We start from the raw sequence: 21,307 nt of genomic DNA on the forward strand, positions 1-21,307 counted from the left end.
GGAGGTCCTCTCATGGATTTTCCTGCGCTGGGGCACTCCGGAAGTGGACCTCTTCGCTACGGCGGCAAACAATAAGCTTCCTCTGTATGCCTCCAGAAACAGACGGGAGCCTCCTCTCTGGGGGATGCTCTCGAAATTCCATGGCACAACATGAGGGTTTATACCTTCCTGCCTCTGCCGCTAGTTCATCGGACGATTTGCAAATTGAAGAACTCTGTGAACTGTTATCTTCTACTCATAGCCCCGTGGTGGCCGGCCAGGTTTTGGTTCTCAGAACTTCAACACCTGTCAGTGTATCCACCGATCAGGTTACCAGTGACCCCCGATCTTCTTCACCAGGGGGAACAACAACTGTGGCACCCCTCCCCACAATCACTCAGCTTGGCGGCATGGTGCCTTAGTTCAGGTCTTTAGAACATCTTAGCCTGTCTGCGGATAACATGCGCATTATCCAGGCAGCCAGAAAACCTTCAACTAGGTCCCAGTACAAAAGCAAATGGCTTAGGTTCTGTCATTGGTGTTTAAACAAGCAGGTGGACCCAAGGCGGGCTACAATTGACACGGTACTGTCCTTTGTATCCTACTTAGCAGAGTCGGGAGTCTATGTTCTCTCGTGTAGAACTTATCTTTCGGCAGTTTCTACAGACCAATGTTCTTACTCTCTGTTTGTTCCAGTGGTTAAGAGACATTTTGCAGGCTTGACACGCCTTTATCCTCCGATTCGTAGTCCGCACCCGGCGTGGGATCTAAATGTGGTCCTGACGGCGTTGTGCCATAAGCCTTTCGAACCAATGGCCACGATGGACCTCAAGCACCTGTCATGGAAGGTGTCCTTTTTGGTTGCCATCACTTCGGCAAGGCACGTGAGTGAGCTCCAAGCTTTGTCGGTGGAGCATCCCTTCTTGGCTTTTCACAAGGATAAGGTGGTCCTAGGGACAAATCCTGCTTTCTTGCCGAAGGTGGTTTCTGAGTTCCATCTAAACTAGTCTATTTCCTTGCCGGTCTTTTTCCAGAACCCCGCTTCCGAGGCGGAAAGAGTTCTATCTTGACAGAATTTCTGAACTTAGGAGCTCTTCTCAACTGTTCCTCACCTTTGGTAATCCACAAGGTAAGCAGGCATCTAAGGCGACCATCTCCCGATGGATCGCTGCCTGCATTACAGAGTCTTACACCGTTCAAGGGCTGAAGCCTCTTAAAGGTATTCATGCACACCTGGTGCGGGGCACGGCAGCCGCAGTTGCCTTTCAGAAATATGTCCCCTTGGAAACCATTGCGACAGTGGCTACTTGGGCCTACTTGGGCCTCCCCATCGGCTTTTTGTAAGCGCTATTGTCTAGACCTGAGTTCAAGGACTGATGCTTAGGTTGGTCAGGCTGTGCTGAAGAACCTTTTTCAGTAAGGGTTTTTTTCCATCCACCCATAGTTCCTGAAAGGAGTGCTTGGGAATCTCCCATAAGTATGGAGGAAAGGGGGCGGGACATAGGAGTATAACCAGGTTACTCACCGTAGTGACCACCTTACTCCTAGTCCATAGTCCCCTTTCCTCCATAATCCCACCCGCTGTCCCCTCTAATAAGGTTCCTCTGTTATTGCTAAAGGGTCTCTGACCTGGCGATAGAAAAGGACTGATGGGCGATGCGTGGGGCGGAGCTGAGCTGGGCGGGGTTACAGCCGCGTGCCGAGCCCCGCGTAGAAAGAGAGGAAGGACTAAAACATTTTTTGAACATTTTTGGATGCTTTTATAAAGTGCTCCGGTCCCGTCCGACAGGACAGGGGAATGTCCCATAAGTATGGAGGACCTAGCCCTCTTGAAGAACCCATGCACGGCTCCAGCCAAGCGGGATAGGCTGGAGAAGAAGTACCGGGTACTGGAATCCACCCCCCAAGTGCCTGAGGTCGCAACCATTGCCAGATTCGGTGGTTTCGGCGACCGCAAGGAATCGGTCATTTAACTCGTCCTCGTCATCTTCAGTCCCTCCGGACAGCGAGGGTAAGAAGTTGGACGTCATGGGGAGGAAGGTGGTCTACACTGCGACTTCCACCATCAAGGTGGCCAATGCACTGGTGATCCTAGCCAGGTACGACAGGGAGCTGTGGTACAAGCTGGGTCTGATTCTGGATTTCCTCCCCGACGACAAGAGGATGTGGCGAACGCCCTCTTTCAGGAGGGAGAAGTAGCATTCCATCACAGTGGCACTGGACGTTGCCGACACAGAGTTCTGCCAGATGGGAACGGTGTCTGCCTTTGTCGCCAAATCTGGATGAAGGCCACAAATTTCCACCAGGAGGTCCAAATGAAGGTGCTGGACATGCCTTTCAATGGAGATAACCTTTTCGGGAAGGTTGTCCCCTCCAACAGCACTGCTCTTCCTTTCGTTCATCCAGAGGAAAGTCGGGCAGGTCTTCGAAAGGTTTCTCCTCCTCGTACCGTCAGCATTCCAGATCCACAACCCAGGAAGCCCACACAGACCATTCCCAGGCCTACGGGGGAGGATGACAGTGATGTCGACAGAAAGGCAGGGCGCCGGCGCTGAAGCAAGCCTGAACCGGGTAAGACGTTGGCCCCCCCCCGTGCGCCCCAGTAGGAGGCCGGCTGACGAGGTTCATCTGCGAGTGGGAAAAGAGCACCACCGACAGATGGGTGCTGAATGCTCTCATCCAAGGACATACCCTGGAATTTCAGCACAGGTGTCCGCAGATCCTGCCAGTGGCCTGTCAGGTGCAGCTCGTCCGTCAGCTCTTGGAGGAAGTACGGCCTTGCTGCGAAATGGGGTGATAAAGCTGGTTTCCCAGTGAATCCGGGGCTTTGGAGTCTACTCCAGATGCTTCTTGGTAAGACACAAGACAGGGGGCTGGAGGCCCATTCAAGACCTGCGACGTCTGAACAAGTACCTCAAGTCTCAAATTCAGGATGGTCACATTGTAGCACGTGCTCGGCCAACTGGAAAGAGGGGATTTCTTGACGTCGCTGGACCTGGAGGACGCCTACTTCCAGGTCCCCATTCACAGGAAACACTGCAAGTTTCTACGCTTCATAGTGCAGGGACAGCACTACCAATTCAAGGCCCTGCCCTACCGCTTGAAGTTGGCCTCCAGAGTGTTCATGAAGGGCCTGGCACCAATGGCGTCCCATCTGCGTCTACGAGGGATTCACTTACACCTGTACCTCGACAACTGGCACATCCGGGACTGCTCGCGAGAGTAAGCCGTCGGACACACTGAGGCGGATGTCAAGCTGTTAACGGATCTGGGATTCTCCATCAATTATCCAAAGCCCTGCTTGACACCATCGCAGGACACACTGTTCCTGGGGGCCAGACTCGATACAGTGTCCTGCCTAGCGTCACCCTCGGAGGAGAGGGTAGCGGCCTTTCAGAGGAAGGTGCAGCGGCTGTTGTCGATGAAGACGGCCACAGTTTGTACTATCAAGTAGTTGCTCGGCATGATGTCGTCCTGCATCTACCTCATCGTCTCTGCAGGTTACAGATGTGACCTCTTGAGGAGTTCCTGGACGCTCGCTGGGCGCAGGTGTCCAGGCGATAAGGTGGTGGGGCGACCGCTCCAACATCGCCTGTGGCACAGGGTTTCAGAACCTTTCCTTCCCTGGACATCTGGGGAGCCCACACCGGACTTCGGCACACAGAGGCCTGTGGCTGCCAGAGGAGAAGGTTCTTCTTAACATCTTGGAGCTACGGGCAGTGTTCTGGGCCCTCAAGTGGTTTTTTTCATCTCTGAAGGGCAACATGGTGAGGATCTTCACGGACAACACCACCACAATGTTCTACATCAGGAAACAAGGGGGCACTCGATCCCCAGCCCTCTCCAGGTACGCGCTGGAATTGTGGTGCTGGGCCGTCGGACAAGAAATGTTCCTTCACCTAATGGGAGTCAGGAACACCATTGCTGACTGAGCAGGGAGTTGCGCTCCTACCATGAGTGGGAACTTCGGCAGGACCAGGTGGACCGAGTCTTCACCAAGTGGGGCATGCCCCAGATCCATCTGTTTGCCACGGCGGCAAACTAGAAAATACCAGAATTTCACCAGCATATTCCACCAACCGAGGAGCCTGGGAGACGCATTCTTCTTCTTGTGGGAAGGGAGATTTCTGTACACGTTTCCCCTGTTGCCTCTCCTGCTACGAGTCATCAACACACTCAGTGTCAATGTAGGATGATACTCATCACCCTGGCGTGGCAGAGGCAGATTTGGTACCTGGACCTTCTCAGCCTGTCAGTGTCGCCGCCGGTCAAGCTACCAACAGTCCCCGATCTTCTCACCAGAGAAGGAGGCGCAATCCTGCATCACAACCCGGGATCGTTCAACCTGAGGGTTTCGCTCCTGCAGCCCAAGAGTTTGGAGGATATGAGTTGCTGGCGGACTGCAGGGAGGTCCTCGCCAAGGCTAGTGCATCGTCGACTCTGAAGTGCTACGGTCACAAGTAGAAGCGTTTCGCTATGTGGTGCCGGTCGCAGAAGATTACGCCTCAGAGGGTCACGGCACCACAGATTCTTCCATATTCTCTATCCTTGGCCAATGCTAGACTGGCGCACGCCTCGATCAAGGTACATCTGGCGGTTATCTCCCTCTACACTAGGACTCCAGGAAGGTCTTCACTTTGGTCTCATTGACTCGTCAAGGAGTTCCTCAAAGGACTTTTTCAATCCTTCCCGCTGGTGAAGGCGCCTACCCCGGCATGGAAGCTCAACATGGTTCTGACGTGGCTCATGGGGACCCCCTTCCAGCCTATGCGTCAGGCCTCTCTCAAGTTCCTCTTGTGGAAAACGGCTTTCCTTGTGGCCATCACCTCTGCCAGGAGGGTGGGTGAGATACAGGCCCTGTCCTGCAAACAGCCACACCTGACTTTCCACATATTGAGGGTGCTGCTGCGGACGCACCCCTCTTTCATGTGTAAGGTTCCGTCAGAATTACACCTCAACAAACCTTTGATGTTACCTGTTTTTTTCCTGAAACCTTTGTCTCCGGCTAAGAGGGCCTTGCACTCGCTGGGCGTTGCTCGTGCCCTGAAGTTCGAAGTGGCAGGTGCGCAGAGTTTTCAAAAGACTTCACAGCTGTTTGTGAACTTGGGTCCTGTGAACCATGGGAAGGCCTTGTCCCAGGCTTCCATTTTAAGACGTCTCTCCTGCTGCATCACGCACTGTCATCGGTTGGCTAACCGACCGCAGCCCGGCCGTCCAAGAACCCACTCCACCAGAGCAATTGCTGCAACAACAGCATTCCTGTCTGGTGTGCCCCTGTCGGACATCTGCAGGGTGGCTACATGGAGGTCCACGCACACCTTCACGAAGTTCTACTGCATCTACAGGGATTCCAGGAAGGAGTCCAGATTTGACCAAGCAGTGCTACGCAACCTGTTCGCCTGAGATGAACTTATTACAGAGGTAAGATTGAATTGCTTCTGTTGAGCCATGTCACCTCCTGTGGTTGTGTAATGTTGTACTACTCTTTATTCGTTATTCATGAGTATGAGAATCCATGCCAGACCCCATTCTGGAGAAGGAACACGTTACTTACCTGTAACTATTGTTCTCCAGCATGGGTCTGGCATGGATTCACATGTGAACCCTCACTCCTTTACTGCCAGTTTACGTACTTACCAAATCTGAATATGGTTGCTAGGGGAGGGGCTTAGGTAGAGGACTGTCATTGGATGGGGGCAGTATGACCCAGAGGACATTGATTGGTTTATGGGAGAAATACAGTTTTGTACATGAAAGTGTAACTGTTTTTCTTTTACTGAGGATTCCCAGCCTGTCGACGGAGAATATTCATGAGCATGTGAATCCATTCCAGACCCATGCTGAAGAATAGTTACAGGTAAGTAACTTGATCCTTCCATGTAATACAGTCAGTTTTAGCTGATCAAACGCAGAATTTTACATATGCAAAAAACTCCGGAATTTTCCAAATTCGAATAATTTCGACATTACCACCAAACTCTGAGTAACTACCCAAGCATTATATTTGTCTCGTCCCGAACAGTCTTATTTGACAAAGAAAAGACACATATTATCATCAGAAATACAAATATTAAAATAATTCACATGAACATACATCTCCTTTGCGCATTCACAATTACACTCAAACACATCACCAAAGTCTGAGGAAAATAAAATATACACACACACGACTAAACAAATAACATTTCAAAATAAAATAACATCCAAATGTATGTTTCATTTTAATAATTAATATGCTTGGTAATGATTTCGACCAATAAGTACCAGGAAAAAAAGTCCATTCACATTTATTTTTCAGATATAAAAACGAGTTTTTGATAGAAAATATGTCAAACTTCATACAAATACACATTTAATAAAAAGAATACTCACATTTATTGTACCCAAAAATAGTTTAATTTACAAAACAACAATATATAGATTTTTTATTGTAAAAATATGTATGGTAAAACATTTAAAAAATGTATTATTTATAGGATACATTTTGGATTTTTTAAGAACAAATTATTTAAACTTGTATAGGAAGACATTTTAAATACCACACCACTTCATTTGAATTTTGAAGTACATTTTTCAACAATTTCACCTTTTGGAGGATAAACAACATTAGGAATGTTCTTTGGCATAGATTGCCCCATGGAAACGGAATCTGTTGTCAGTCGGTGTGTTTGCATGGCCAGCACAAAGTCAGTTCTTTCACAAAGTAAAACTCCATCAGCTCTAATATTGGCTTAGACACCCATTGCTGTTTTCTTTTTGTAAATGCTGTGGTTTAACAAAGCATACCAAAGAACCTCCTTTTCTAGATTGTTCCCTGACAATGTTCTCATTTCTCATGTGGAAAACCTACAACTCTCCAGTGTGGCAAAATTCAGTTAGGCCCTTCAAATCTCTGGTAAGCGTTTTGTCCCAAACAGTCTTTTCAAAGTCTATGTGAGGAGGGGAACCGTGCACCTACTTTTTTTTTTTTAAGCTCACGCTCTTCACTCAAAGGCCCATGTATACATTTGTGAAAATGTTCATCTACCCATGAGTGTCTGAACTATGATGGAGCATTGAGCTCCACTTTTCAACTAGAATCCGGATGGACCCCTCAAAAGCTTTTGAACACCACCATAGATGGTTACTGATGGACTGTGACCAATTTAAAATTTCTTCCGACTCCTTTTTTTCCAGCAGCAGCAATTTCTGTGGATATTGTTTTGGTGATTTACCATACATCAAATTCAGTTAAGTTTCTGTACCTTCATTCAACATTTAGTCATCAGGTACAAAATACAGAGATTAAAAAACGTTAAAAAAACAAATATGTATGTAGCATATCATTCCTAAAAAAGCACATAAGAGCCACAACAGTAGCTTAAACCACAAAGCAAAAGAATCTTTTCTTTCCCCTTGCCAATTAAAATAAGCAGTATACTTTCACATTTGAACAAATGGTATGTAAAATGGATAATGGAAAATCATGACTGCACATTATACAGTCAGGCTCGAAGCTGACATCACACGACTCCTAATCCAGGCTCGGTGGATAAACATCAAAATTATGCATTATGTGCGGGAACTGCTCTTGCATGACCTTTACTAATCCCACATGTCTGTCCGTGGCTAGCAATTCTATTAAGAAGCCCCTTGTTTGCAGAGGTTTATTGGACTTGATGAAGCCATATTTCTCCATGGCAACAGAGGATGTACATTCTGACACTTGCACCACGACAGGACTCACTCTTTTTTGGGTGTCCATGTCCTGGAAGTGGTAAGTGCAGGATTTACTGTCCCAATGCCCATCACCAGCAGGCCTGACCCTTTTCCATGCGAGAGCATTGTCTATCATTATCTGTTTGAGATTCCAGGTCTGACCAATAGCAGGGAACAAGAACTGTCTCTGATATTTGTAGTATGCAGTTTTAGCAATGAACTCAAGTCCTACAAATTTACAAAAAACTTGATTTCGTACTAAACGTTGATCCACTGAACAACAGAGCACAAGAACAAAGTACATTTCCAGCAGGTACTTTTCCAAGAATGGTTTGCATGGACAACAAAAATGTTGAATGGTCGTGCACATTGCTCCTCTTGATCTTCAGGTTGATGCCTTTTGCTTCTCAATCAAACTTCACCAATGGCTCCCCATAAATCCTCCCAGGTTTCCCACAGCTGAATTTAATTATTTGTATAATCTGTATCAGACAGCTGTCAAAAACAATGTATATTGGTTCCTTAAATAGGCAATCGTACTTCGATATAATGGTTTGAGATTCTATTGTGGTGAATAAGTCCTCTGAACTACCCAAGGTGCAGTCAGGGTCATGCATATCGTTGTTGATGAATTCCGTAGATGCCTCAGTGATTTCAATCTGTGATATTTCTCGATTTTCAGAATGTATTGAGGAAACTGGGAAGATTATGAGCCCGATTTACAAAGCCTTTTTCAGTGGGAATTCACATTCAGAAGTGTTTTTGTAAATCAGGCCCTATGTCTTTCTTTGACAGAAATAGTTTCAAAGGCGTGTATTGGTTGAGAGGATCGGCAAGTGCAGCTGAAGCATCTTCTGTGTTGTCTGTCAGTTCCAGTGGACGTTGTGTGCTGTGACAATGATCCGTTGTTACTTTGCACGGCTCGCTGATGATATTAATTTCAAATTCTGTCCACTACACATTGGCATCCCAATTCTGAACCCTCGGACGATCATTTGCTACCTCAAACATTAGTTGCTGTCAGGCGACATCATTTGTTATTGGTGTGCTTTCAGTCTTCCCGTTGTTCTTCCTCCTAGGACGCTAATTGATTAAAAAAACAAGCATTTCTTTCACACTTACAAAACATATAAATAACAACCTTACAATCTAATACCAATGAACACATTGTATTTACCCTTGTTTTCCAACTGTGTTTTGATACAGTAAATCTTGATGTTCCTAGTTCATCCCCCAACTGTAACAGAACAATCACAATACTTTGCAAACAGACGTAAATATCTTCAGTTTTAAGAAACATAAATACAATTACAAGTAAACTGTTTTACTTTGATAAACACTTTACACAATGAACGGAACATTAAAAGTCAAATGTATGATAAATGATGACACTATCATTTGTATACCTGTGGTCCTTGTGTCTCTTTCATCTCGACCACTTCAGTAGTAGATTCCTCGTACATAAAAAACACACATAAAAAACACATGCAAAAAATATAGTATAATAACTAGCCAATCTAATGTTAACTTGTTTAATAACCTCCTGGCGACTACAAACTGTAAAACACACCTACGCTCAGTGACCGGTTCCTCCGAGCTGAAGCTACCAACAGCACATCACAGCTCTCTTGCTCTTTTTTCCCGCTCAGTCCTATTAACATACCCTGCCACCCTCCTTGCATTACCGATCCTCCAGTGCACCAAGAGATCACTCAGGTCGCAACATTGTGCGGTATAAGAGCCTTTAACATAACATTACAAAGATTACATCTTGATAAGTGACCTTTTATGCCTGAAGAATTTGAACAAGTGATCTAAATATGAAAGAAAAGGTAAATGTATTGAAAAAGCAACACTTTTTTATAATTGAAAATTAATTCATTTTTTTATGAAGAGAAAGTAATCCATTATAACTAACTAAAGGTTTAACAATAATTGATTTTTAAATGTGCCTGTTGCAATTCACTGGTGTAACAGGGAATTGGCATTATAGTTGGCACAATACTCTCATTCTTTTCAATAAATGAGAATCAATTATTTTCACCAAAAATATGTAGTATTATAATGTTAATTTTCTTTTCTCGCACTTGTACAGCAACAGTACATACATGAGCATTTGGTGAATAAAAGAATCCATTTAATTGTTCTTCATTCATACTTTTAGGAATGGATTACTGTCAGTGTTGCATGTTGGAAGTTGAATGACACTACTACATTGACGATTGAATGCATTCACAATTTTCAAAAATGTTATTGCTTGTAAACAAAATGTGAAACTTTTAATTATTTCCTCAATCCAAGATAACTTTGATAATTATCTCATACATTTTATAATTTTGAACAAAATAGTTCCAATGTAAATTAATATCATTCAATAAAATATCATGTGTCATACCTCCGCCACCTGACCTGTTGCAATTTAAGAAAAGTATTGGCATCCTCCTTTGTATGGAATTTCATTTTTTACATTTATAATGTTTGAAGAGAAGTTTAGCAATATAAATTAGATTAAAAAGAGAACAAGTACACTACATAAGGAAGAAAAAAAAAGTAGGTACAAGTGTGAAAGTTAGGTTAAGGTGTGAAAACAAAAGCACAAATAAGAAAGCAAAAAGCATAGCTTTCAACACACCCTCGTTTGGACTTTGTCACCAGTACCTGTAGATTTATTTTCAGTCTCCTAGTAAAGGTTAGGGATAGGCAAAGTTACCATCACTGCTGGTGAAACGATATTGCCTAAGTTCGCCTCCAGCCCTGTTCTCCCTGCAGGGACTTTTTATAGCTGTTGTGCCAATTTTCAATGGAAATTTTGCTTCCCGAAATTTGTTTTTTTTCCCTTAAATATCAGGTTTTTGACCGCTAAACCAAAATGTCATGGAAAAAATAAATGTCTTTTGGCAAAAATAAAAAAGAGAACAAGTACTATGGTAAGATTCTACATTCAAAATATTCTCAAATAGACATTTAATCAATAGTAATGATGAATTGACCATAGACATCTATAGTATACTTGCAGATACATTTAGAATTGAAAAAATATTACTTGAAATGGAAGTTTACTTGTCGATGATGAAACTTGATCCTTTATTCAATTGATATATGTGTATTAATGGTCAATAGAAAACATATTTTATATATAAAACATAGATAATGTATTACACAATGTACCAGTTTCTGTAGATGTCAGTAGGGCTCACCATGTGGTTCTTGAAAGTGTTTGTCATTGCTTCAGAGTTAACAGTCTGGACTTCCATCAGCGTGGTCTATGTAATGACAGATATTTTAATTCAATAGATTTGAACAATAAGCAAAATACAGATACAGCTATTAACTTTTCAGAAAGACTCACATTACATTGAACCTTTTGTGTATACCAAAATTATGTATATATATATATATATATATATATATTTATATTTCCTTATTTCCAGTGAGGAACAACAGACTTCGAGTTGCACCCCCAGAAGACTATGTCCCATTAAAATCCACCAGAGTCCATCAATTAAAAATCTTTATTAGTTTAAACCATCAAATTTGCATTCCCAGGGTTTTGCAGAAGAGTATGACAGTATTATGCATTTGGCAACCTTCCCGTTGCTTGTTCACATTCAATATATATATATATCGAAGCTCAAAGTCTTCCATTTAAAAACACGTGTAGATTGAAACATAATTTAAAAATTGACAATAAAATATCTATAACAATATATCAGAGAAACCTCCATCCTATCATCCCATTAGCACCCGAGTTCAAGAGATTGTGTGATCAATTTTTATATGCAGCGGTTGCCGCACTAGTTAAGGTGTGGAGTGAGTTCCAAAAAATTACTTTTGACTGAATTTGGCTGCAACTATGCAGACACTATTGTATGTCCACTGCAGCCCCCCCCCCCCCATCCAAATGGAACATTTGGAAATTATTTGATCACAAATAAAAAAGTTATTTAGAAAACAACAAAAAAAAAAAATTTTTGCCTAGTACCCATTCATTTTCTCACAGACAAAAAAGGTCAAGTGATGCCTACCTGCACAGCGAAAACTGCTGGATAAAATTGGACCAGGTCTGAAACAGCTTGGGATACTTTTGGGGTCTGAGTTATTGCTTGCAGTTCTTTTTAAAATATTTGACTGAGAAGGGAGGGCCCCATTATCCCAAAAATTGGAGATATCACCCATGGTGCTTTGCAGCAGAGAGGCTTTTCAGAAATTAAAAAGCCGGCATCTTTTATTTCTTTTGGATGAAAGAGATAACCACGGCTATACCCGCGATTACCAAAAACAAAAAGGCAGAAAAATGCAATTTGGTGGTGAAATAATGCTTGCATACCACCAGTGTAGAGGTGGGGAGGGTGAAAGAGGACATAATGTAAAATTGGGGTGTTTGTCGGGGGCTAGGGACCTTAGTTTAGGACGCAAACATTTTCCCATAGCTGCGATTATCTGGTAGAATAACCATGGCTACAGGAGCAAAGTGATCGGGAATGAAAGTGGGTCACATGGAACACCAAGGTTTTGGACGGTCATGGGAGAGGGCTCTGGAGGTAAACATATGTTTATGGGAGTGGGAGGAACATGATATGATATGATATGAAATGACATTTATAACGAGCCTATACACAACTGTTTCAAGGCGCAACAAGGCAAGGGCCCGGGGGAACAGAGGGACGACAGACAGCGATCCTACTAGGCCAGGTGACATTCAGATCGCGCAAGTGCATGGAAAGGGGAAAGGGGAGAGTGCAAGGGAGAGGCGTAGGGGAAAGTGCAGTAAAATGGATAAGTACAAGGGATAAGTGCAGTACAAGGGATAGACTTACAACAATAAGTAAGTACAGCCAGCTGGTGGCAAGTACAAAGGTAAGTGCAGACAAGGGATAATAGACTAACAACAATAAGTAAGTGCAACCAGCTGGTGGCAAGTGCAAAGGTAAGTGCAGACATACATTAAGTGCTGGTAGAGGGACTGTAGGGATACAAGGACAGTGTCGAGTGCGGGAGGTTGCCAAGAAGGCAGTGCAGGTGTTCGACTGGCGGTGGAGGAACCTGGGCCCGAGATCAGAGGGTGGTCAGGTAACGAGTGCAGTTTCAGCCAGGAATTCAGCAGGGGAGAGGAGGAGAAAAAGCAGAAGCGAAGAGAAAGGTTTTGAGGTGCTTCCGGAACCTGAGTTGATTCTCCTCAAGTTGGAGTGAGGCAGGGAGGCTGTTCCAGAGGGAGGCCCCACCCGAAGAGAGAGATCTACCACCAACTCGATGCTTGGAGAAGCGACTGACCCTGACGGAGTTGGAGGTGGATGAGCGAAGAGCTCGAGAAGGAAGATATTTAGGAAGAGAGAGTTTAAGGTATTGAGGCCCGAGGCCCCAGAAGGCCTTGTGGACAATGCAGAGGGTTTTGAACTTAATCCTCGCTGCCACTGGGAGCCAATGCAGAGATTTCAGGCCTTGAGAGATACGATCCCTAGGCTTGAGGCCAAGGACAAGTCTCACAGTCCTGTTCTGGATAAATTGGCCATGGCAAGAAGAGATCGGCACCTGGTGAGGGACTTGGAGGGCAGGGAAGCATTTTTTTATTTTTCACAGTTTTTCCTGATAATCGTGGTTATCCAACGACTAAAGATAATCATGACTATTTGTACTGCAGTTATTCCGATGACTACAGATAATCACGGCTATTTGTAGTGCATTTCCATTGTAGCCACAGTTATGGGAAACAACTTTTATAAAAAAAGGGAAATGACGAAAATCGAGTCTGTTCAAATATACAATGGGTCGACCGTTTGGCCGAAAAAGCAAAAAAACAAAGGGAAATAAAGAAAAACAGGACATTTTGGAATGATATGGCAACAAACTTAAAAAATCAAAAAGGGAAATACAGAAAAACAAGTCTTTTAAAATATACAATGGGCACGGTGAAAGGCTGTGGCCACTGGCCATGGCCAGTGGCCCGTTTGTGTTTTAAACTATACAGTCGGCACGGCCAAAGGTCGTGGCCAAAGACCATAGCTAGAGGGGCGTTTGTGTTTGAAAATATACAGTGGACATGGCCAAAGGCCATGGCTAGTGGCATGCTTGTGTTTTAAAATATACAGTGCGCCACGGCCAAAAGCCATGCAGGGCTTGAAATTAAGATTGGATAAGCAGGATCTAAAAGCAGCTCCTGGGTATCCAGCAATAAATCTAACACTGGGGAACAAGGAACAAGTACATAGCATTCAGCAAATCTTACTTCCGAATAAGATATAACAATATCATTTTGACCATTACCTATGACACTTTATGCTTTAAATGTCGTATAGTTGTGTCTTAAAGTTTATTTATAGACTGTCCCAAATGCACATAGTGAATTCACATAGGTATGTTTGTTTGGCATCAGCCAGAAGTAGCTCCTGGTAGCTGTTGATATCAACCGAACCAGGCTCTTTCAAGCTACAAGCAGCAGCGAAATAGCTCCCCGCTCTCCTCAATTTCTAACCCTGCCATGGCTAGTGGCACGTTTCTAACTTAAAATATGGCCAGTGGCACGGAAATAAACTATAGAATACCAAAACCCTTGAAATTCACTGAAGAAACCTTTGTTAAAGTTTAGTTAAGGTACCAAATTTACCACAACAAAACCCCTGTCATTCAGCGCATTTGGGAAGTCAGGACCAGCTTAACTCGGCACATTCCAAGAAAGCTCCAAGAGCGCATGCATATTATAAGAGAAGGGATTCACAATAACATACAAAATGGTATTATGGGGGTTATAGTATCATGGCGACATCAAAGTGAGCGAATATCAGTGGTTTTGTTGCGATAAACTTGGGTCCTTAATTAAACTTGAACTAAAGTTTATGATTATACATATGTGTATATACAAGCATACATCAATGATTCATGTTTACTACTCACCTGACTCTTTGTGTGATGAAACACAGTTGGAACAGCATTGGGAAGTACCTTGCGAGTGAATCTGGGGCAATGCTTTTTGGTGAACCTTGATGTTTTGTGCATATCCTCCGAGAAATGCATGCTGCAGACATGGAATCAATGTGCCCCTCACGTCCTCTAATCGACCTGAGCTTGGCTATCAATCTCTGATACTGGAGAGCCACAATTGAACAACCATGTTCATAGCAACGACATATCCTTGGGGGAAATGTGCATCACTGTACCAAGAATCTTATCATTGCTGATATTAGGCCACCCCAAAACAATGCATGAAGGCATTATTTTATGCTCAGGAAAATTATCTAATAAAATAAATTACAAACGGATTATAGTTATTAAAGAATGACAGTGATTGATTCACCAATAAAAAACCTTGCACAGAAAAAGCTCTTTCGAGTTTGGTAACTGCCCTGTAAGCAAGTCTGACCCGCCAGGCTAACCACTTGCCTTTATGTCAATGGCCTGTCACATGAAGAAACGTATTACTGGTACTTTAATCATCCGTTGTGCCACAAAAAGATAAGAGGGATGACAAAACATTAGATATTCATAAAGGTCCCTATCATGTAATGTAGGAATTCAAGATCTAATAATACATAGAAAGGTTAATAAGTGAGAAGTCATTGCGATATATGAAAAAAAAATGTGGATGAAAATTGAGTAGAAAACACTTTTAACGTAGCAAGTTGAAAACGAGAACACTGTAATAACCAAAAGTTAAATTACCTGTAATTGGGAAAATCTATGAGGCCATTTAGCATGGAAAATAACAAGCCGTGCGATGATTATATCCATAGTAGCCTGCAGAGATGTTTTCTTGCTAAGGATTTGCATTTGTTTATAAACACTTTGAAAAGTAGGTGGGTATGTCAATTTGTCACCTTGTTGGTCTTCCCCTAAATTTTGTTGGTTGTTTTTAGGGACGTGATGGAGTATTGGTACATAGCCATATCTGGGTATCTGTGAAGATTGATGGAGGTGAAGGATTGATGATGTCAAATTTAAAAAGAGAATGTGGGCACATGTGAACAACTATTGCGAGCACATGGTACAAGTGAGAACTACCTTTGATAAGGGAGGGGGATGGATGTGGATGTTGCAAGTGCAATAAGTCCAGTACTTGTCGAAGGACACACCGATATGTTGATTGCAGACACTTGGGGCCTCATTATAACTCAGGCGGTCCGGAAATAACGGTGGCGGTAAACCCGCCGCCACCGTTGTTTCCGGACCGCCTGATCCCGACTCCTGCAGGCGGGAGGTGATGTTCCCGCCAGGTCTGACCTGGCGGGTTTAACAATGCCCGCCTGCAGGCGGACGAGGAAACACCAGCAGTATTACGAGATGCTGCCAGTGTTTCCATGATCCCCATTCCCATCAAGTCCCATAGGACTCAATAGGTATGGGGATTAACACCATTCCGCCTCCGTGATTCCTGGAAAACTGGGGTTGTAATGCCCCGGTAATTCCGGGAATCACGGAGGCGGAATGGTAATACGAGTCTGGCGGTAACCAGGCGGTTTACAACATACGTTGTAAGTAAAGTAGTCACAGTCCAATATTTATGAAACAAGGGAATTATAATAATGTATACGTGCTTTGGAAAAGATATAGAGATCATTTTGTCATAGTGTGCAATTGACAAAAATTATATTGTTGATTCTCAAAATAGACGATGGAATCATGAGAAAAGATCAATACAATTTTAAGTATATCAAAAAATATATCACAAGTGAACCCATGATATCACAATGGGCTAAGAGAACAACATAAAAGGCTGTTGTGCAAGGTTGTCACAGAAAAATTGATAGACACAATACTAGGAGCACAATGGTGAACATTGCTATAGGTTTGTGCATCTGCACCATCAGCATTCTCAACACTGATCTTGTAAGGCAGGCTGCCCTGAAGTCATGCTGCTGGATAATGCATAGTGGTGTAGGTTCTTCTTTGGCTATTTAGGCGAAGCAGCCAGAGTTTTCTTGCCAACATCTGTTCTCCGCCAAAGTTGGCATTACCTCACATAGCACGTACACCAAGTGGAAACGTCTTCTATGCGATGAGCATCAGGATCCTGCGAACGATCGTCACGACTTTCACTTGATGCACCATGTTTTCATTTACTTTCTTTCTCAAGCATTCCCTCCTCTGTATACTCCTGCTCGTAAAGGTATGGTTGAATTGAGGCCATCATTATTGAGGATTGAAGTAGAAAATAAACTGTGGGAGAAATAAACATATTTAGTAGTTTGGAGAAAATAATGTATTGATGTGTTATTTTAAAATGGCCTTCATGAGAAAACTATAAGAAGAAACAGACATGTTATAAAATCCCATAGTGCAAAATATAACAAGAATAGGCCCAAAGTTGGAAAATGCTCATTGGCACATGAAAAAAAACCAACTGATGTAAATATACAATGTAAATCTGATTTAGGAAAGCCATTTGTCAATTATCTAATAGTTATTGAAATTGAAAGCACTTATAGAGACAAGTAATTAGAGCTAGTGTAAGTACCTCTTTCGGTTCTATTTGTCGTAGTTAGGTATCTGAACAGAGCAAAAAGGAGTCATGGATCCTCTGAATTAAATAGACAGACACAAAGGTAGCAGAAACTTCCATGATGTCTGATCAGAAAGGCTTTGTTGATATTATCGATCAAAGAGGCATCTTGAGATTTCCATGAAAACACTTCAATACATTGCCATAGAGGATGTTCAAATGAGACAGGTCCTGGCATGGTGACAAGGTGCGTAAGCTTAAAGTAAGCGTCTGCTGATGTGAGCTTGAGGTGCGGATGTTATTACTGTTGCTAGGGCACTTGAATTTAGGGCGATTGATCAACGGTTAAGATTATCACAAGATGACACTTTACGGCCCGTGTGGCTCGCATGTCTAAATATCCGAAAATCGAGGGTAAAATGCATTGGAAAAATAATTCTGATCGTTATATGCTCAAAAATACAGGCCCTATCGATTGGGCCAATAGAATTCTTGAAAGAACTTCCCCTTTAAGATTGGCTTCTGTCTCATAAAATGTGGTGATGAGAATTTCATTTACCTGCAGGCCTGACAGACTCTCCATTGCCTGACTCGGAGGACGAGTCTCCTGAAGATATGAGAGCACACCCCAAATTGAGCCCGTACAACTTGTGTGACAATCGGACCACAGCTAAGAAGCTGTCGAGCCCGCGGGAACTGGTCCAAGAAGTGGTGATAAGCCAGCCGGCCCCCATATCCTCCCAGAGGAAGCAGGTGCCCGACGACGATAGCTCCGACTCGGTGAGTCCTTTGGGAGTCTGATGCCATCAAGCTTTTCAGCCTAAAGAACGATTATCAAAGATATTATCATGTGCCTGTTAGACAGCCTCTGCTCCTGTGTAAAGGGGGTGTTTTAGTATGAGGGGTACTTCAGTCAATTCAAGTGAACTCTCTATGTTGGTGTAATAAGGCTCATTTTCATGCAGTGGTTAATCTGTCGAATAAGGGCCTAGTGTGGGCTCCTTCTGAGAGATTTTAGTAACTCACTGCATGATGCACTGTTAGGTATGAAAACCTGGTGATACTCTGGTTTCTCTGCCTGCATGCAAGGTGGTGATCGGTAACGGCGGCCACAGTAAAATAACATGGCAGCCACCATTACGGCAAATCCCTACAGACTCAGCCTTCTCTTTGCACATGGAAACGTGGGAGCAGAATCTACACAGATGGGGGGAACCCCACTGAGAATTTGCATGTTTGCTTTCACACATCGAATGCCCTTTTCCAGCACAAACACAATGAACTCCTTATCAGGGAATGTTGCTTGATGAATAAGAATGTGGTGCATGCTTTGTAAGGGAATGACCCATGCATGCATTAATTCTTCTATACAGCCCCATTAAGGTTGCCCATTTCCTTGCTTGCTATAGTAGCGCCGAATTTAATTGGCCTCCAGCTTAATCTTTGCTTCCACCCTTCAATTTCTTCACTTTGGTTTGACTAACGGGTGATGGGTTGTCTCGTGGTACATAAAATACACCATGTCCATCCTAAAAGAGTTTTCCTTAAAAAGTGAGAGAGTACCTCAAAGAGGCATTTAAGCACTGTACACATAGCATGGGAAATTGACCTTTTCACCGAAAGAAGTGCTAGGTCTCCACACAGAGGTTCCCACGTTAGGGTTGTTGACTAGAATGCATAGCCCTGCCATTTTTAAGGTGGTTTTAGTTGTAGTTCAGCTTTAAAAAGTTGGGAAACGTATGTAAAGAACAATGGCAGCGAAAACCTTGGAAACATCTGTGCAGTTGATGGCATGACCCCTTGTCCTACTGTAGCTGCTACCCTTCCTTTGGCTCCTACCCTTCCTTTTGTATTTTCCACTCCATTGTACTTAGAAAAAGATTAGGTGATGAGTGCCCATCCCAAGCACCATGCCTGTCCAGGAACTCGTCATGCAGTTTGAACACAGTTCATTAGCCTTTTATGTCTATGCACAAAATGTTCTGCCTGTAACACCCATTTCGGTGAATTTACACTGTGTTCAAATGACAATATATTTTCTCGAGCATGGAGTCTGGCATGGATTCACATTCTCATGAATATTCCCCGTCGCAGGCTGGGAATCCTCAGTAAAGAAAAAAATCAGTTTCAGTTTCGTTTCTGAACTGTCTTTCTACTAATAACCAATCACTGGTCTCTGGGTCATACTGCCCTCAGCCAATGACTGCCCTCTACCTAAGCCCCACCTCTGGCAGCCATCGTCAGATTTCTACTGCACGTTCAAGTGTTGGGAGTCCTCGTGCTTAGCTCTCGAGCTTTTACTCCGTGTCACGTTTTTTCAAAGAGTTTACGCAAATCTTTCAGTAAATTCGAGCCTCAAGCTCCAGCGATTCATCTTCCGATTAATGGGTACCCGTTTCGGAAATTTCTACGCCCCTCAAGGGCGATTTTTCATTGAATTTCACTTCTTGGAGGATTCCGGAAGATCTTTGAGGCCTACCCGGCGTGGTCATGGTTCAAGATAAAGGAGACTCGACGCCTGTTGGATCCAAGCTGTTTAGGATCTGCCCAGGATGTGGACTACAGAACGTCTTCAAGGAAGATGAGCACTCCCGGTGTCTCCACTGCCTGCACTCCGACAGGTCGCACCTGGAGGGGGACTGTGTGTTCTGCAAGAACATGTCCGCCCGGACCATGAAGGACCGCTGTAAACGACTCGCTGACTGGCTGGAGGCGAAGAGCCCGGCAGCAGGTGAGAAGAAGAAGTTTGAGCGGTCTTCTAAGACCTTTGAGGGTGATCTGGAGACGGGGGCCCAACAAAAGGCAAAGCACTGTGAGTCCGTGGGGACCGGGAGCGCCGTTGGTTCGGGCTCCTCAGCTGCCAGGCCGGGCACAATGTCACTGATGCGGTCAACCACGAGCCAACGCTCCGGCTCAGTGGAAACAAAGTCTGAGAACCCGGGTAAGCTTCGGGAGAAGCGCCGGCCGATCCCGACGGAGAAAGCCAAGGGGGAGCGATCCGGTGACCCTCCCCCCACGGTGAAGACCTCTGACGTGCCTAAGGTCATGAAGGCAGAGATTCACCCGGCTAAGGCCTTGATTGAGGGAGTCGTGGCATCCCTGGCAAAGCCCGCAGAGGCGACCCCAGTGTAGACGGCCTCTCGGCCTAGAGTTTCCCTGCCATGCCAGAGGGAATCGTCTTTCCAACCGATCGCAAAGACCCCCGTGAACCCTGGGCTGAGAAGGAGGGGGGCGCGGTAGTCCTAGCGGACTCAGACACCTCCTCCAAGGACAGGCTGTCTGTCATCAAGGCAGTCTGGCACAAGAGGTTTGACGAGGTCAGGGCCTGCGGGAAGGATCCCGACGAGTCGGACGTGGAGAGCGAGGGTGGAGCCGACGAAGAACGGCAGGTGGACGAGGAACCGGAAGAGCCTTTGCCGACGCTCCCGTCGCAACTGATGCCACCACCGGCTGACAGGTCGGAAGACATCTTGCTGGCACTGCACACCCTGTGCACAGAGATAAGGACAAGGTTGCCCTTACCGATGGCAGATGATCCAGCCGCGCCTGGACCTCCGGCCAGTCCTCCAGCCAAGCGGAGGCGAGTCCATCCACCCCCACCTTTCTATCCTTCACTTCCATCCCCTCCTCCGAGGGATGAGACGGAGACTGCGACGGCGGGGACGGGCGACGGCGGAGAAGACGGAACAGATCTCCCATCGCCCCCTCCCCGGACTTCCCCTCCTGACGAAATTAGCTAATTTCACGCCCTGATCGCCAGGGCCTCAGAGCTTTTCCAGCTATGCACCGAAGAGCAGAAGAAGGAGGGATTACTTTATCAATGACGGGAGGCCAAGAGGAAGACCGTACTCTCAGTCCCTCTGTTGGACGACATTTGGGACGAAGGACTATCCCTTCTGAAGAACCCGTCCACAGCCCCTGCGAAGAGAGACAGGTACGAGAAGTCTCGTACAGGGTCCCAGACTCCGCTCCTATGTGCCTCAGGACGCAGCCGTCCCCGGACTCAGTGGTCTCCACGGCGGCTAAGAAGAAAGCAGCAGGGGCGACAGCATTGACTTCCACTTCCACTTCCGGATGACGAGTCATCTCGTCGGCAGCGACGACCATCTAGGCGGCCAAAGCTCTCGCTATCGTGGCCCGCTACGATAGGGAGCTGTGGTTTAAAATCGCCCCCCTCCTGGAAATCCTTCTGGACAAGAA

General features: G+C 44.8%; 1 protein-coding gene across 2 annotated transcripts in view; it reads left to right on the forward strand.

Moving 5' to 3' along the window:
* CALCOCO1 (calcium binding and coiled-coil domain 1) overlaps positions 1 to 21,307 on the forward strand; it is a 417,334-nt gene that overhangs the window by 160,719 nt on the left and 235,308 nt on the right. For both annotated transcript variants that reach the window (XM_069653276.1, XM_069653277.1), the window contains exon 14: positions 17,673 to 17,887. In XM_069653276.1, the coding sequence (XP_069509377.1) occupies positions 17,673 to 17,887 (215 nt within the window). The remainder of the gene's footprint in view (positions 1 to 17,672; positions 17,888 to 21,307) is intronic.

Source organism: Ambystoma mexicanum, chromosome 3q (assembly GCF_040938575.1).
Source record: "Ambystoma mexicanum isolate Mex_15411 chromosome 3q, UKY_AmexF1_1, whole genome shotgun sequence".
In the NCBI taxonomy this organism is placed as follows: Eukaryota; Metazoa; Chordata; class Amphibia; order Caudata; family Ambystomatidae; genus Ambystoma; species Ambystoma mexicanum.